General features: G+C 40.0%; 3 protein-coding genes across 4 annotated transcripts; all 3 read left to right on the top strand.

Moving 5' to 3' along the window:
- The first annotated feature begins 1,453 nt into the window (after positions 1–1,453).
- Positions 1,454–2,252, top strand: NEET (2 iron, 2 sulfur cluster binding protein). Its single transcript, XM_089067227.1, has 2 exons — positions 1,454–1,685; positions 2,063–2,252. Exons 1-2 carry the CDS (start codon positions 1,492–1,494, stop codon positions 2,163–2,165), a joined length of 297 nt encoding a protein of 98 aa, XP_088923353.1. The 5' UTR covers positions 1,454–1,491; the 3' UTR covers positions 2,166–2,252.
- Positions 2,253–4,738: 2,486 nt separating this feature from the next.
- Positions 4,739–11,044, top strand: LOC148930700 (uncharacterized). 2 transcript variants are annotated; one of them, XM_089068236.1, is made up of 16 exons: positions 4,739–4,971; positions 5,666–6,035; positions 6,159–6,384; positions 6,458–6,703; positions 6,782–6,900; positions 7,319–7,417; positions 7,521–7,608; positions 7,868–8,097; positions 8,233–8,417; positions 8,583–8,782; positions 8,883–9,215; positions 9,293–9,394; positions 9,490–9,787; positions 10,015–10,163; positions 10,239–10,523; positions 10,608–11,044. In XM_089068236.1, the coding sequence occupies exons 2-16, from the start codon at positions 5,737–5,739 to the stop codon at positions 10,815–10,817; spliced, it is 3,069 nt and encodes a 1,022-aa protein (XP_088924362.1). In that variant the 5' UTR covers positions 4,739–4,971; positions 5,666–5,736; the 3' UTR covers positions 10,818–11,044. The 2 variants fall into 2 exon arrangements, with proteins under 2 accessions (XP_088924362.1, XP_088924361.1); XM_089068235.1 differs by having other exon boundaries at positions 5,638–6,035.
- Positions 11,045–12,622: 1,578 nt separating this feature from the next.
- Positions 12,623–16,826, top strand: LOC125189493 (DEAD-box ATP-dependent RNA helicase 7-like). The gene is made up of 14 exons (XM_089068238.1): positions 12,623–13,263; positions 13,530–13,664; positions 13,762–13,902; positions 13,971–14,082; positions 14,166–14,236; positions 14,330–14,484; positions 14,588–14,699; positions 14,826–14,927; positions 15,013–15,073; positions 15,167–15,335; positions 15,427–15,523; positions 15,604–15,698; positions 16,128–16,261; positions 16,345–16,826. Exons 1-14 carry the CDS (start codon positions 13,033–13,035, stop codon positions 16,617–16,619), a joined length of 1,890 nt encoding a protein of 629 aa, XP_088924364.1. The 5' UTR covers positions 12,623–13,032; the 3' UTR covers positions 16,620–16,826.
- The last annotated feature ends 430 nt before the right edge of the window (positions 16,827–17,256 follow it).

Here is a 17,256-nt window from a genome sequence, read left to right as displayed (position 1 = left end):
TTCCCGCCGACCGCAAGGAAGGAAGAAGGCGACGACCACCCGCCGTCGCGCCCCGACACCAGCCGCCCCCGCCCCCGCCCCCGCTCCGGCTCCTATTGTGCCTCCTCCACCCCCGAGCAACACGTTGTGGACCCTCTTGGGTCAACTCTATTTGAACGATACGTCTAAGATGACTCCGGAGCAACTTGCAACACATGAGCAAATGATCCGGGTTCTCAAGAGGCAATTGGAGTTAGAGGACTAGTCTTCTACGTGTGTAATTTTTATTTTCTAGGATTTTAATTATGTATTTTTATTTTTTAGTATTTTAATTATGTAATTTTTATTTTTTAGGATTTTAAGTATGTAATTTTTATTTTTTAGGATTTTAATTATGTAATTTTTATTTTTTAATGTATTTTTATAATGTAGAAATATTTTTAATAATTGGAGTATTTAAATTGAATAATAGAATGGTGGGACCCTTGAGCTTGTCCTTAGCTAAGAGCACGGATGGGGATACTCTAAAGGAGAGGGCTGTTAACCCACTGTCCTGCCAGAAGTCCATCTTAAGGTGTTGCAACTATACAAGAGTAGTGGGAATCAATCTTTGCCCATTCTTGCAACTCTGCATGTGTAGGCTACATTTCATTATAATACTAAAGGTTGTGTTATAATAAAATTAATATCAAATCCATAATGCAAAACTTTTATTATTAAAATTATGAACTCAAAGATAGGGGTGCGTTAAAATGACAACACTCTTAAAATGACACTGTGACATCACGCTAGACTGCAATATTATAAATGCTAGACTGCAATATCCAATACACTAGACTGCAATCTATAGATTGCAGTCCAGCATATTGGATATTGCAGGTGGGAAAAATTGCAGTCTAGCGCATTGGATATTGCAGTCCGCGAAAACTTACCCTTAAGCAATTTTTATGATTGCCACATGGCAGCTGATTATTCGTCCATGTGTACAAATGATTGACTAGGATTGGTGGTATGGTGTTACCTTAAGAGGTGTTGTCATTTTAACACAAACCCACGAAGATATACATCATATATATTTAAATATCAATATAAAGACATGTATATTAACAATCTTGTGTTGATATACTTTTATCTTTGTATTTATAATTTTAAAATACAAAATTGCAAAAGTTTTGAATTCTATATTAAAAATTAATTAGATATTATACTAATTATACTAATGTATAAAAGTGAGAGTTAACTGCTGCAAAAGAAAAGATCCCTATTTCTTAAATAGGCTAGAAAATTAGTGTACTATATGTAAATAATTAGTGAGTAGTATGATTATTGTACTATGTCTTAATTTGAATAGTACTAGTATCATTATCACACATCAACATACACGCTGCAATTTTTGCATAGACCAAACAATAAAAATAATAACAATTAAGAAAAATATACACTTTATAAATGGAGCTTGTCCTCCACAAGTTTACACCCACACAACAACACTATTTGCTCTTTCAATTATCCATGGCTTCTCTCTTCTCCACCACTTGTGCTTCCCTTTCCTACAGTGGACGTGGTCCCGTCGCCTCGAAGCCACCGCGGCGCATGGTGGGCGTAAGGGCGGAGGCCATCAACCCGGACATCCGTAAGACGGAGGAGAAAGTGGTGGATTCGGTGCTTCTCCCCGAAATCTCCAAGCCTGTCACTGCTTACTGCAGGTTTCATTCATTTCATCCAACTTATATTAATTTCATTTGATTGATTACTCTTGTCATTTTTTTTTCATTTCATACTGTATTTTCAAAATGTGGTAGCTAGGTGGTTTGAATGTCCATTTCATAAAGTTGCATCGATACATATTTTTCCATAATGTGGGGTTGTTGTTTTGCAACGTAATTAGCAGATATCACTTTCTTCATCTACTTATAATATCTTGACAGTGGACATTACAAGTTTTAATATAAAATTGAAGGTGAATAATGAAATTAAAGAGAGAGCAAAAATAGAAAAAATAATGAAATTGAGGTGTTCCTTCTCAATCTTTTTTGGGCGTTGTGGTTTGGGTTTAAGCAGATAGTTATTGTATGTGGTGCAGGTGTTGGAGGTCGGGGACGTTTCCTTTGTGTGACGGGGGTCATTTGAAGCACAACAAGGCCACCGGAGATAATGTCGGCCCGTTGCTCTTGAAGCAGAAGTGATAATCCTCAATATTAGTAACTGCCATCCTTTAAATTGTTTGGGATTCTTTTCTTGTTTGTGAGTTAAAGCAACAGAGTTTTTCCCCATTCTATTGTTTCAATGTTGATTATCACAAATTTTAGTATTTTGTGTAAGAAAAACTCACGAGGACCTCACATATGGATATGGATGATGTTTGTGAGATGAGGTTTAGTTTTATATTTTTTGGAGAAAATTTGATTAAAGAATACAAAATAAATTAATTGATACCAAAATTATATATAATTAACATCGATGTAAGCCATATATGGATAAAGGAAAAATTACTCAGAGTTCCGAAAAGATATGAGTGTAAGAAAAAATGATTATGAGATATGAAGAAAAAGGTAATTAGGAAAAAAATGGTAACACGTGTCATCAAAAATAAAAATGAGTAATTAGTGATTATCAAATAATAATATCTTTTGTTCTAGTAATGTAAGCCATACTCGAATTTTCAAAAAACATTACATGTATTAACAAATTCAAAACCCGTGTAATTGTTGATCGATTTAGGATTGAAGCAATCTATTGTTCTCATTCTTAACATTCCAAATGATCATCAATTTATAGCCAAACAGTAGTCGTATTTGAAGAACCGCATTAGAGCATCCGCAATGGTCGCCTAGCGACCGGCTAGCCGATTCGTCGCGCTGGCCGATCGGCTAGCCGAACCATTGCAGTCGGCCAGCGCAAAATCGGCGAGCGGATCGGCGTGGGCTCGCCGATCGCTCGTCGCTGGCCGAAACGCTAGCCGATCGGCTAGCCGCCATTGTGGAGGCCCGATCGGCCAGCGCCGATTTTCGATTTTTTTTTTTTTTTTTAAAATCATATATAAACGCGATTTTCGTTTCATTTTCATTTGCACCACTTGTTTTAACGAGTTTTCTCTCTCTCTAACTTTCTGTTCAAGAGCATCATCGAGCGATGGATCACGCGGGTGGTAGCGGTAGCGGTAGTGGTGGGGATCCTGAGGAGTACGAACGGAGGATGAACGAGGCTATGGAGGCCTACATGAACCACGGGATGGAGCGGTACATGCGTATGGTGGAACAGCAGGCGATACCTCGCCCTCCACGAGTTGTCCACCACCGAGCAGTGATTGATCGGGATCACGTAGCTGCACATCAGCGGCTGTACGACGACTACTTTGCAGATAACCCGCGGTTTCCCGCCAACATGTTCCGGCGGCGTTTTAGAATGCGCAGGGAGTTGTTTATGCGCATCGTTGGCGCATTAGAGCGTCGATATCTGTGTTTCCGCTTCAGGCACGATGCGGTTGGCAGACCCGGCCACACCCCTATTCAAAAGTGCACGGCGGCAATCAGGCAGTTGGCCTACGGAGGCGCGGCAGACATGTGGGATGAGTACCTCCACATCGGTGAGTCGTCAGCCCTGAAATGTCTGAAGGAGTTCTGTGGGGGCGTGATCAGCATTTTCGGTGAGCAGTACCTTCGAAGCCCTACTCCCGAAGATCGTCAGAATTTGATGCAGATGCACGGGGAGAAGCATGGGTTCCCCGGGATGTTAGGCAGCATAGACTGTATGCATTGGGAGTGGAAGAACTGTCCGACTGCCTGGAAGGGGGCCTACACGACCGGCTACAAGTCAAAGAACCCCACGATAATCCTCGAGGCCGTAGCTGATTACCGGCTGTGGATCTGGCATGCGTATTTTGGGGTAGCCGGGTCGAACAACGACCTCAACGTCCTGAACTCGTCTCCCCTCTTCAACGAGAAGTGCCAGGGCGTCGGTCCAGCCGTCTCATTCGTGGCCAACGGCAACCGGCATGATATGGGCTACTACTTGGCGGATGGGATATACCCTCGGTGGCCGGTCTTTGTGAAGACGATCCGACAAACAAGTGATGAAAAGAAGGCCTACTTTGCGCAACGACAGGAGTCGGCGCGCAAGGACGTGGAGCGCGCATTTGGTGTGCTCCAGTCTCGATGGGCGGCAATCAAGGGCCCAACGCGTTTGTGGGATGTCGGATGCGTTTCCGAGATAATGTACGCCTGCATTATCCTGCACAACATGATCGTCGAAGACGAAGGCGTACAACTGACTAGTTGGGTCAGTGACGATGAAGCCGGTCCAAGCCACGGAACGGCCACCCCTAGTGTACGACAGGGGGTACCCCTCGATGAAGCCGACCGACTCAAGGAATTTGCCAGCATGCGCCAAGTGGATGCTCATATTCAACTCCAAAAGGATATAAATGAAGAGTTGTGGGCACGGAGGACTGCACGACGATAGTTTTTTTTCTTTATTATGCATGTACTTTTTTTTTATCTATGTAACTTTTTTAAATGCAATTAATGAATTTTCCCGTACACGTGTCTAAATTTAATTCCGTATTTTAATCGTAATTTTAATTCCGTAAATGTAGTATATTTTGAATTGTTTTTATTGCGGTTGGCCTATGGCTGGCCTAAATCTGACGTGGCAGGTGGTTTTTTTTTTTTAGAGTTGCTGATGGTGGCAGAGGAGAGAATGGCTGGCTCTAATTAATATGACACCTAAGGTCTAAAACGGTGACGTGGCCATTATTTTAATCGATGAGCGAGCGAGGACGGTGCGCGCGAGGAATATGCTAAAAATGCTTCCTTTCTGCATTCCTTCTTCCTAATTAATCCACGCTACGCAAATCTCTCTTCGATTTTCAATTTTACCGGCATTTTTGACTCTCCGCTTGCAAACGCGCTTGTTAAGCAAAGAGAGCTGCCGCAATTTTTCTGTTACTTGATTCCCAATTGCTTCTACTTTCCGGCGCTTCTGATATCGGCGGTGAGTTTAATTACTTTAAAATATCCAGCCCAATACTGCCACTAGTCTTTTTTTGGGAGGGAATTTGTTCCTTTCATGTTCTTAGCTTTAACTTACTGGAATCGGTGGAGAATGTGGGCGGTTATGGTTTTTGAGGATTGGGGTAGTTTTGACGCATGGTAGTGTAAGAGTTAGGAACTGATGATTGTCAAACTGGATCACTATTCTAAGGTTTCATTTCATGAATTTCTGCTTGCTTTGTCAAAGAACTCATTTTTGACATGATTTAGAGAAGAGCAACTTTAGAACCTGAATTATCTATGAGGTAATGATATGGAATTGGCTCATGATTGTCCAATGCTATTTGTTTTGACTTCAACACAGAATATGGGATGAATACAAATTTTGCCGATAGGATCATAATAACAGAGAATGAAGAAATTAGTTTGAATTTTTAAACCAGAATCTGCATTGAAATGGAGTTATTTGCTTGGGACACTAGCCTCATATATATAGATGTTTACTGCCTAATTGGTCCAAGTTCGACACCTCTATGTTCTGATAATTAGTCACTTATTTGGACCAGTTGAATCAGATACACTAACATTTGAGTGTTAAACTGAAAGTGCATGTCTAAAACTTATTTTAATACTGTTTTCTTGTGTTTTTTTTTTGGAAAATTTTCAGGATTCAGTTGCTGATTTTGGTTTTGCAGTAGTATATTCTATCTCGCAAGAGGGGATCCCGCAATATCTGACCAAGTGACAAATATATAAAGACGGTATTATGGGCATTGACAAACAGAACTCTGGTATATTGGAGACTCTAAAGATGGAGAGAGTTAGGACTATACTCACACATACATATCCATATCCGCATGAACATTCACGACATGCTGTCATTGCTGTTTTCATAGGCTGCTTATTTTTCATATCATCAGACAACATGCACACTCTTATTCAGAAGTTAGACAGCAATATTAAGTGGTGGTCTATGTATGCATGCTTGCTGGGGTTCTTCTATTTCTTTTCTTCCCCTTTTATAGGAAAAACGATCAAGCCAAGTTATTCAAACTTCAGTCGCTGGTATGTATCCATTCTTTATTGATTTCATTAATTTCTTTTTCTATATACAATAACTGCTTCAGAAGAAATGAGTTGTAAGATGGTGCCTGGTGGGCTTCAGTAATCGAATGTTTCCCCTTTCAGGTACATAGCATGGATACTGGTGGCTGCTCTATATCATCTTCCTAGTTTTCAATCGATGGGAGTTGATATGAGGATGAATCTTTCCTTGTTTTTAACCATCTACATATCTTCCATTTTATTTCTTCTTGTATTTCACATTGTATTCATTGGCCTATGGTATATTGGCCTTGTTGCTCGGGTGGCTGGAAGAAGACCTGCAATTCTGACAATCCTTCAAAATTGTGCTGTAAGTCGTGAAATAGTATACTGGGAAAAGTCAAACTTTGTTGTTTCTTATTGTTTCCATCATCATTGTGTAGGTTATAAGTGTAGCATGCTGTGTATTTTATAGCCACTGTGGCAATCGTGCTAATATGAGAGAAAAGATATTTGAAAGAAGGTATTCTGGCTGGTTTACACTGTGGAACAAGGAAGAGAGGAATTCATGGCTTGCAAAATTTATTCGCGTGAACGAGTTCAAAGATCAAGTTTGTAAATCATGGTTTGCTCCAGTTGGTTCGGCTAATGATTATCCATTTTTATCAAAATGGGTCATTTATGGAGAGGTATGGTCTCTGGCTTCCTCAGCCATTCATGTATATCGACACAGCAAATAATCTTATGCTTTTGTTGCATGATTTCAGCTAACTTGTACAGGTGGCTCATGCGCAGAATCACCAGCTGAAATTTCACCTATATATTCATTGTGGGCCACTTTTATAGGTCTATACATGGCAAATTATGTTGTGGAGAGATCAACTGGGTGAGAGTAAACAACACACTATCTGTTGCACTTCAGATTTTGTTTTTTATTCGGGTTATTTGGTAATGCATTCTGCCTCTATTTGAGCTTAGGTCTGTTGAGTTTACTGGAAAAATCATGAGGCCTGCTGGTTAACGTAGCCACAGAATTCTGTCACATTAATTTATTTAAGTTGCCTGCTTTGGCTGTAACAGTGAGTGGCCAAACAATGAGAAACAGAATATTGTTCTGATTATTGATCACCTGGCCTTAGTAATTTTTTAGCCATTTCTTGCAATTCAAGTAAATCTTGAGGTTGTATGCCACTTAATACTGGGAAAAGTGGGTATTTTCAGATGCTGTCGTGCTGTCATCCTACTTCTTAGTCCTTATTCTAATCAGTGATGTGTAATTGTGTATTGATATCTAACTCCAACAGTTGGGCTCTTACTCACCCTGTATCCCAAAAAGAATCTGAGAAGTTGAAAAAGAAGCAAATGAAGCCTGAGTTTCTGGATATGGTTCCTTGGTATTCAGGGTATATTCTTACACTCTCTCATGGTGGCATATTGTCACTTATATTATCTGGTCGAACCTTCTATCCTAATACTCTTTCTAATCTTTCTTCTGATATGATTTAGGACGTCAGCTGATTTATTTAAGACAGTGTTTGACCTGCTGGTATCAGTGACTGTGTTTGTTGGACGTTTTGACATGCGTATGATGCAGGTACATACCTATCTAATTTGCTCATTCCATTCTTTTGGTTCAATTTCTTTTCACATAGCAAATGCAAGGAGATTGCTCGTTCAAGCTTCTTTCAAGTTTTATCATATAGCTTTAGAATGCTTGTTTCTTGTGCTCCATACTTGTAAATACAATATTCGACATGTTATATTGGTTTTACTGCAGTATTTTACTATGAAATCTGCAATATGCTATTTGATTTTAGTTTGTGATTTCATACTGTCCAATTTTCGAATATTAGGCTGCAATGAGCAAGGTTGAAGATTCAGCTAAGCAAGATGATCTTTTGTACGACCAATTTAGTGAACGTGACGAATTGTGGTTTGATTTTATGGCTGATACGGGCGATGGCGGCAATTCTTCTTATAGTGTGGCACGACTCCTTGCTCAACCTTCTCTTAAGGTTCAAAGTAATGGTTCCTCGATTATTTTGCCACGAAGTAACTTGCTCCTTATCGGGGGCGATCTTGCGTAAGCTTAATGAGTTATCTTCTGCTATTAATTATCTATAGGACTCTGGTTAAGATTTTTTTTTCTGAGACTAGTGGAAGTTCTTTTGTATTGCTATATGTTTATACTGACTTGGATGCCAAATTTTGATTTCAGGTATCCTAATCCATCTGCATTTACATATGAGAGACGCCTTTTTCGTCCCTTTGAATATGCTCTTCAGCCCCCTCCGTGGTACAAGGAGGAGCATATTGCTACAAATAAACCTGAATTGCCTTGTGGGATGTCATTACTGAAGGAGTATGATGGGCCTCAGTGCTTTCTTATACCTGGAAATCATGGTTGGTTTTAGTTTTTGCTGGTTGCTTAGATTTGAATTATCTATTACACAAGAAACTGGTTTCTGTATATTATATCAGGGAATGTCACTTTGACTCCTTTTATTTCAGATTTGATGTTTCTTACTAGCTAATTAATATGGTTTGGCTTCTTCTTCTCATTTACAGATTGGTTTGATGGGCTTCAAACATTTATGCGTTATATTTGTCATAAAAGTTGGTTAGGTGGATGGTTTATGCCCCAAAAGAAAAGCTATTTTGCCCTCCAGCTGCCAAAAGGATGGTGGGTCTTTGGACTTGACCTTGCTCTTCATTGTGATATTGATGTTTACCAATTCAAATTCTTTACGGAACTGATTAAAGAAAAGGTATTACTTCTTAAAATTTTGGCTTTTGTAGAAAGTGTACCACCTTGTAGTATTTTATATATTGAACATTATGATGTTTATTCTGAAGTGTTTTTTCCAGGTGGGAGATAGTGATTCAGTTATAATCATGACTCATGAGCCTAATTGGCTACTTGATTGGTACTGGGGTGATGTCACTGGGAAGAACGTTTCACACCTGATACGTGACCATTTAAGAGGGAGGTGCAAACTACGAGTGGCTGGGGACTTGCATCATTACATGCGCCATTCTCATGTTCCCTCGGAGAAGCCCACATACGTACAACATTTGCTTGTTAATGGTTGTGGTGGAGCATTTTTGCACCCAACTCATGTTTTCAGTAACTTTGATAGTTTGTATGGGACATCTTACGAAAGCAAGGCAGCTTATCCGTCCTTTGAGGACTCAAGCAGGGTAATCTACAATTTATGATTGATGCCTCTATCTGTCAAATGCTAATTTTCGATGTTATGTTGATAATCTTGGTGCAGATTGCTTTAGGAAACATATTGAAGTTTCGCAAGAAAAATTGGCAATTTGACTTCATAGGTGGGATTATATACTTTGTGCTAGCCTTTTCAATGTTTCCACAGGTAACTATTTTTCTGGATATTGCCAACGGAAACTCCCTCACTGCTTCACTTTGCAATTTATAGGAAGATGACTAATTGCCTTCCGCCTTTTCTAGTGTAAGCTGGATCACATCTTACAGGATGATACATTTTCTGGTCACTTGAAGAACTTCTTTGGATCAGCATGGGATGCTTTCATGTATATGCTTGGACGCTCATATGTATCCTCGGCTGGTGCTTTTGTTTTGTTGGTCATTGCTATCACCTTTGTACCTTCAAAAGTGTCCCGCAAGAGAAAAGCAATAATAGGCATTCTCCATGTTTCTGCACACCTTTCTGCTGCTTTGATTCTAATGCTGCTTATGGAATTGGGTGTAGAGACTTGCATCAGGCATAAATTGTTGGCAACTTCAGGTGCATGTTTGTTTTTAATCTTTCCGTTTTTGGCTATGGCTTGATGATTATGATTGCACTTAAGTTATCAATCTAATTTGTGTGTCCTTGCATCATTTGTTTTTGTGAGTACATGCTGTTCCTGCTTGATCTGAATGTTACGGTTATGCGGCGTTACTCTGATCTTATCTTCTTTTCATTTTTCATGTTTTTGCGGTTTTGCCTAATGCTATGTGGGGTTATATCAGGCTACCATACACTGTATGAATGGTATCGATCTGTGGAAAGTGAACATTTTCCAGACCCATCTGGCCTACGACCACGTATTGAGCAGTGGACACTCGGCCTTTATCCAGCATGCATCAAGTATCTGATGTCGGCTTTTGATGTTCCTGAGGTGAGTAATAGTATACGGTTTCCCTTCATCTTTTGAGCATTTCGCTTTCATCTTTGCTCAAACATTTTTTCTCAGGTCATGGCAGTCAGCAGGAGCAATATCTGCAAGAATGGGATGGATTCACTTTCTCGAGGAGGCGCTGTGATTTATTATGCTTCCGTCTTCCTCTATTACTGGGTGTTCTCAACTCCGGTCGTCTCATTAATCTTTGGAAGCTACCTATATATCTGCATCAATTGGCTTCACATACACTTTGACGAGGCCTTCTCTTCGCTCCGCATTGCTAACTACAAGTCGTTTACTCGGTTCCATATTAACTTGAAAGGTGATCTCGAGGTTTTCACCCTTGCTGTGGATAAGGTAAGAAACACTTGCATCAGTTCTAAACATTGCTTCGTTTATCTTCTCTTCCTTGCTGTCGTTGATTGTTTGTGTACTGTGAAGGTGCCGAAAGAGTGGAAGCTGGATCCAAGCTGGGAAGGTGAATCGAAGCTACAACCGGACCATAGCCACCAAAGAAAGTTTCCCAGCAAATGGAGATCGACTTCGTCTCAGCATGATCCCGTCAACACTGTAAAGATCGTCGATCAATTTACCATCGAACGAACAGTAACACCCGAATTTGAACCAGTCAATGGATCAGTATCTCACTGACTATAGGGCATTTGGTATTGTAACATTATATACCTGTAGTTAGTATAGGGGCAAAAAGAAAGAACTAAAAAAAAGTGTAGTTAGGGAAGGTATGTACTACGTTAGCTTACTCTATGTAATGAAGTAAATACACGATGAAAACTAGTGAGCAATGCTGCCAACTGTTTGTGTGTGTGTGTGACCAAACTGAATTGTGAAGCCGGTTCCAGTTTGGCTTGTTTATGGTAGTTTTGGTTGGAACCCAGAAAAGCAAAAAACGGCGGTTCAAAGCTGGCAATTTGAAACCGCTGATTTGCTTTTCGAAAAATCTCTACTCGCAAGTGATTTTTGTTCACCCTGTTTCTGGTGGTTTCATTCCAAAACGGAACTGTCGGATTGGTTTCGGCTTACCTAGGTGTAATGCGACTAAGTATAATTGAACATTGTGTTATTACTATCGTGATTCGCGATTCGAAAAACCTCTCATCGTAATAAGTCTGCCAAGACTGAAGCTTGTTTAAAAATAGTTGGAGAGCCGGTTCATAATTTAGATCTTACATATATTCGTACAATATTTCCTACTTAATCAATATGCAACTTTCATTATAGTTTATATGTAGATCAATGTAAAATGGAAGTCTTTCTATTCGATTTAAAAAAATTAATTTAAATTAAAGTAATGAATCATAACTTTTGTGCTAGTGCCTACCACACACTCAGAGCATTCGCAATGCCGCCCTTCCCGTCGGACATCAGACAAGCTTCGGGAAAGGGCGTGCGGGACGTCCAACATTGGGGCGGCGAGGGCGGACGCGGACTCGTGAGGACGTCCCTTGAGGACACGAGAGGGGAGCGGTCGTCGGGGGAAGGGCGTGCGGACGTCCGCCATTGCGGTGAGTGGCGGACGTCCGGCGCGGACTTCCCCCAATTTTTTCATTTTTTTAAATTTTTTAAATTCTATATATACTGGCGACGGGGACGACGCAGAGGACGAGGAGTGAGCCGGGGGTCGCATTTGTTGAAGTTTGGGGTTATATTTTATTTTGTTTTATGACTATGTAATTTTTTTTATATACTCACTCCGTCCGTCATTAGGAGTTCCAGTCACTTTTGCGCACTCGTTCTGTAAAAATGATAATAAATAGTTAAAGTGGAGAAATGGTAAAGTAAGAGAAAGAATAATGTTGAGAAGAGTCTTATCAACATTATTCTCTCTCTTACTTCTTCTCAACATTATTGTTTTACTTTACCATTTCTTCACTTTAACTATTTATTAGGAGTATCATTTTTACAAAACGAGTGCGCAAAAGTGACTGAGACTCCTAAAGGCGGACGAAGGGAGTAATTATGTATGTTTTTTTTATAATGAAGTTTTTGAATTTTTCCCGTCCATATTCGTGTCGAAATTTTAATTCCGTAACGTTTGTATGTTTGTGAATTTTTTTATTGTGGGAAGTCCGCGCGGGAAGTCTTTGAGGATGTCCGCCATTGTGCGGCAGGAAGTCTTTATGACGTGGCAGTGCAGTGGGAAGTCCTTATGACATGACAGAAGGTGTTTTTGGAAAGTTCGTCGTGACATGACAGAAGGTGTTTTTGGGAAGTTCGTCGGGAAGGGCGATGGGAAGTCCGCAGCATTGCGGATGCTCTCAGATTTACAGAATTAAACGTGTTTTGTTGCCCCCACCTAATCTAAATTGCTGATAAGTAAGAACGAAACCATTATTACTAAAATGCGTACCAAAATGACTAAAATTGACGGAGAAAATCCACGCATCTGAGAAGTATTTATGTACTGTAGTACCAGACCAAGCAATGTGAACACGACCAAGCAATATTAGATCCCGGAGCAAATCTAACGGCAATGTGAAGTGTGAACGCGACCAAGCAATATTAGATTTTCTGAGCAAATCTAACGGCAATGTGAACGCGACCAAGCAAAATTAGATTTCTGAGCAATTCTAACGGAAATTCAACCGTTACTCAACCGTTTTCCCGCCTCTTCCTTCTCCGCTGAAAAGAAAGAAGAAAATGGACAAGGCTAAAATTCCGAAAATTATGTATGGAAGGATGGCAAAGAGAAACGGTCCACTCACCATTTTTATACATCACAAACAATTACAGGTGGGCTCCCCCCAAATTAGGAAAAAGGAGAGAGAGAGATTGAATGGAAATGTTTCGGATTGAATCGAAGGGTTTGGAGGGACGATGATGGTGATGAAGAGGAGGAGAGGAAGCAATGCAGCTTGGAGATGGGCGAGCCCATGAATTCAGCCAAGAAGAAACAATGAGGTTCGACGAAATCAACCAGGACGAAGATCCTAATGCGCTCACCAAATTCCGGATTTCTAAGGCGCTCAGGGACACCCTCAAGGAGAAGGGAATCGAGTCTCTCTTTCCCATCCAGGCCATGACCTTCAATACCATTCTCGATGGCTCTGATTTGGTCGGAAGGGCCCGCACTGGTCAGGTTAGATAAATCTTTTTAAATTTATTTTGTTTTTGGATTGAGATTTTGATGAATTCAGTTAGTTATTTGATTTCATTAATGTGAAAGAATGTGGTTGAAACTTGAAAGTGTTTCTGTGGTTAAGATGAACTATTATAGAGGTTGCTGAAATGGTGAAGCGTCTAATCAACTGAGTCGCAAGAATCGTGTTGTTGTTTTTGATGAAGTGATCAGAACATTAAGCATCGTGATCACAATATATCTGTTTAACCTGCCTTAATTATCAGGGGAAAACATTGGCGTTTATGTTGCCAATATTGGAATCGTTAACCGATGGGCCTGCAAAAGCATCAAGGAAGACCGGATATGGAAGGGCACCGGGTGTTCTCGTGCTTTTACCCACTAGAGAGCTGGCCACTCAGGTATAAATAAGCATCCTCTTTGTCGAAGTCTTTCTTCACATTTTTAAGTTTGCTTTCGTTTCTTGAACTCAACTTTTTTTTTCCTACATGGCAATAGGTGTTTTCTGACTTTGAGATATACGGTGGATCATTAGGGCTGAAATGTTGTTGTCTCTATGGGGGCTCGCCATACCAGCCACAACAGATTCAGTTGAAACGAGGTGTTGACATCGTTGTTGGCACCCCTGGTCGGATTAAGGTTGGTTTTTATTAAGATTGACTAGAGCATGTATCGACATATATGGAGATTGTAAACTCGATGTGCAGGATCACATAGACAGAGGAACTATCGACTTGAGTGCATTAAAGTTTCGAGTACTTGATGAGGCTGATGAAATGCTGAGGATGGGTTTTGTCGAAGATGTTGAACTTATCTTGGGTATGTCACAGGTGAATATACGATGAAAATGTCAGAGCTCATTCACTTTTCGTGATCGTATTGTTTCTGTTATTGATTTGAAGGCAAGGTAGAGGATGCAACTAGAGTCCAAACACTTCTTTTTAGTGCTACTTTACCAGAATGGGTGAAACATGTATGACTTTTACTCCCATTTAGTTATTGAATATTCCTATATTTTCATGATTGCATCTCTCTCGTTGAGCATATTAAGTACTCCAAATGCCAGATTGCAGCGAAATTTCTAAAACGTGACAAGAAAACTACTGATCTTGTTGGAAACGAGAAGATGAAGGCGAGCACTAACGTGAGGCATATTGTTCTTCCGTGCTCTAGTTCTGCCAGATCCCAAATCATTCCTGATGTCATTCGTTGCTATAGTAGGTTCGTTGGCCTTTTAACATTTGCTAAATTGGTTAATATTTTCAAATTCTTTTATTTCATAAAGAACACACACACTCTCTCATTCTCCCTCGTTCTTCTTTAGTGGAGGCCGCACTATTATCTTTACGGAGACAAAGGATTCTGCTTCCACACTAGCTGGATTACTACCCGGGGCACGTGCTTTGCACGGGGACATACAGCAGGCTACACGTGAGGTAGAAACTTATCCTGGAAAGTTATGCCTTCCTGTTGTTGCATTTCCTAAAACGAATTAACTGGTTGAGCGAAAATTGTGACCCCGTGGAAAGAATGCCTTAATATTTCTTGCACGTTACTATCAGGTCACACTTTCCGGATTCAGATCTGGGAAATTTTCAACACTCGTGGCTACAAACGTAGCAGCACGTGGATTAGATATTGATGACGTCCAGCTTATTATTCAGGTGTTTTTTTCCCTCCTTTATTTGTCTTGATGATCATGTTGCATCTGCCCCTTACAAGTTAAATAAATGTATATTTGTGCTCTAGTGCGAACCACCTCGTGATGTGGAGGCTTACATTCATCGCTCTGGAAGAACGGGAAGAGCAGGTGATTCCCCTATATTCATCCTCTGCATTTGAACCTCACATAATTATTTAAAAGTTTCCAATATACTATAAGATATAACTATGCTTTATTTAGGGAAAACTGGCATTGCTGTAATGCTTTATGATCCTAGAAAGTCGAACTTTTCTAAGATAGAAAGAGAATCCGGGGTGAAATTTGAACATATGTCAGCTCCACAGCCAGAAGATATTGCTAAAGTTGCTGGGGCAGAAGCTGCTGAGACGATAGCTCAGATATCGGATAGGTATCCGTATTATCTTTTGTGTGCATTTTATTACGTAGTCTTCATAACGAACTAACACAATATATTGCTATTATGCCAAAAAAACATGCAGTGTCATACCTGTATTCAAGGCTGCTGCTGAAGAGCTAGTGAAGTCGTCTGTTCTGTCCCCGGTTGAATTGCTTGCAAAGGCGCTGGCGAAAATTGCTGTTGGTCTTCTACTTAAGTCTGTTTTTCCTCGAACATCGAGTTATTTTTATATTTACAGAAGGCTTCTTCTTTTGTACAGGGTTATACTGAAATCAAGAGTCGATCACTTCTAACATCGATGGAAAGCTATGTCACCATTCTCCTTGAGTGTGGACGGCCCATTTACACACCTTCGTGAGTTCTTACAAGTGATTTTAGCATACTCGTCTTTACATTACTTCTCAGGATATGATTCTGTCAGAATATGATATGTTAACATGCTTACTTCTTCATGAGGCTTCGAAACTACAGCTGATAAAAGACGGGAAGGATAGATCATAGGTAGCATCGATGATGGTTTTGTTAGGCTCGAGCATAACTTCTGAATAGTTTAACCAACATATTCTTAAGTTTATCATTCAACTTCCTAAGTTAACATACATTTGATGGAGGAGTTATGTTGCAAGAATGCAAGTAGGCCTGACTGTGCGTGTTTTTGGTAGAATGGTAAGCTTAGGTAGACCTATATCGGTTTCTCTTCTTGAAAATGTTTGTTGAGCTCTCTGCATCAATATTTCATTCTCTATGTTATCACTAATCACTTAAAACATCCTGATTTGCTAGCTTTGTCTATGGTGTTCTACGGAGATTTTTACCTGAAGAGAAGGTCGAATCAATCAGGGGCCTTTCCTTGACCGCTGACGGGAAGGGTGCAGTGTTTGATGTGGCTAGTGAAGATCTAGATCACTTCATTGCTGGTTAGTTACTCACTGCTGCAAATTGATTAAATTTTGTTGATTATGAACTCTCATGACTTAGCTGCATTGTCATGGGGTTGCAGGGCAGAAAAATCTTTCCGGGGTGAGCCTAGAGGTGGTGAAATCGTTGCCACGATTGCAAGAACGAGAGCAGGCAAGGGGAGGGGGGAGATTTGGAGGCGGAGGGCGTGGTGGTAATGGTGGTGGTGGTTTCTTGGAGAGAAGAGATGGGAGGTTATCCGGTGGGAGAGGCGGGAGAGGGGGATTTCCCGATCGGAGGAACGAGAGATTCTCGAGAGGTGGCGGTGGCGGTGGTGGTGGAGGAAGAGGTCGTGGAAATAACAACCGCAGATGGTGAAGCTTTCTGCATTTTTCCCATATTGTCATTTTTTTGCATGGAAAAGTTTGTGTTTATTATGAAGAGAATGACTTCCTTTTTTCCCCTTCATTCAATATGTAATTTTATTTGATTTTATTGTAGTAGTATAGTTAGGTCTTGCTTTTCACTTTTTCTGTAAAAGATCTCCCTGTCAAAATGTGGTGTTTTATGGATCAATATCAATTATAGTAAAATTCTTTATTTGGATATACTCAATTCACATATTTTTTTTATGTTTTTATGAGATAGAGTGAGTATTTGATTGAGATTAGAACTCTCATAAACTATGAACGACTTATTTTAGGTCTATTGGCAGTAAGAATATCGTCTGATCAATTAAATTGTGTTTCTTCATCTATTAAGAAAATTGTCTTATCAATTAAATTGTGTTTCTTCATCTATTAAGATCCGTCCAAGTTGTAATACATCAAACTTTCAATTTTCATTCATTTTCCCCCTTAAGAAAAAAAGAAGAAAAGACGTCGGTAGAAGTATAAATGTATAATGTTAACCATTGTCATTATAAAACATTCAAGTAGTGTGGTATAATTAGTACTTAAATACCAAATTGCATTAGTGTAGTTTTTTCAAAGTAAACACATTCTTAAAGTCTTGG

This window comes from Salvia hispanica, chromosome 3, assembly GCF_029641045.1.
Source record: "Salvia hispanica isolate PSC_SH4W2 chromosome 3, Shi_PSC_v1, whole genome shotgun sequence".
In the NCBI taxonomy this organism is placed as follows: domain Eukaryota; kingdom Viridiplantae; phylum Streptophyta; class Magnoliopsida; order Lamiales; family Lamiaceae; genus Salvia; species Salvia hispanica.
The sequence above is the reverse complement of the archived record's forward strand: the minus strand, read 5'-3'. Positions and strand labels throughout refer to the sequence as shown.

Bases quoted from the DNA above. Each gene is read 5' to 3' on its own strand.
- NEET (XM_089067227.1), top strand. From the start codon at position 1,492: ATGGCTTCTCTCTTCTCCACCACTTGTGCTTCCCTTTCCTACAGTGGA. The intron at 1,686-2,062 runs GTTTCATTCATT...TATGTGGTGCAG, and splicing joins CCTGTCACTGCTTACTGCAG to GTGTTGGAGGTCGGGGACGT.
- LOC148930700 (XM_089068236.1), top strand. From the start codon at position 5,737: ATGGGCATTGACAAACAGAACTCTGGTATATTGGAGACTCTAAAGATG. The intron at 6,036-6,158 runs GTATGTATCCAT...TTCCCCTTTCAG, and splicing joins TATTCAAACTTCAGTCGCTG to GTACATAGCATGGATACTGG. The intron at 8,098-8,232 runs GTAAGCTTAATG...TTTTGATTTCAG, and splicing joins CTTATCGGGGGCGATCTTGC to GTATCCTAATCCATCTGCAT.
- LOC125189493 (XM_089068238.1), top strand. From the start codon at position 13,033: ATGCAGCTTGGAGATGGGCGAGCCCATGAATTCAGCCAAGAAGAAACA. The intron at 13,903-13,970 runs GTTGGTTTTTAT...CTCGATGTGCAG, and splicing joins GCACCCCTGGTCGGATTAAG to GATCACATAGACAGAGGAAC. The intron at 16,262-16,344 runs GTTAGTTACTCA...ATGGGGTTGCAG, and splicing joins TCTAGATCACTTCATTGCTG to GGCAGAAAAATCTTTCCGGG.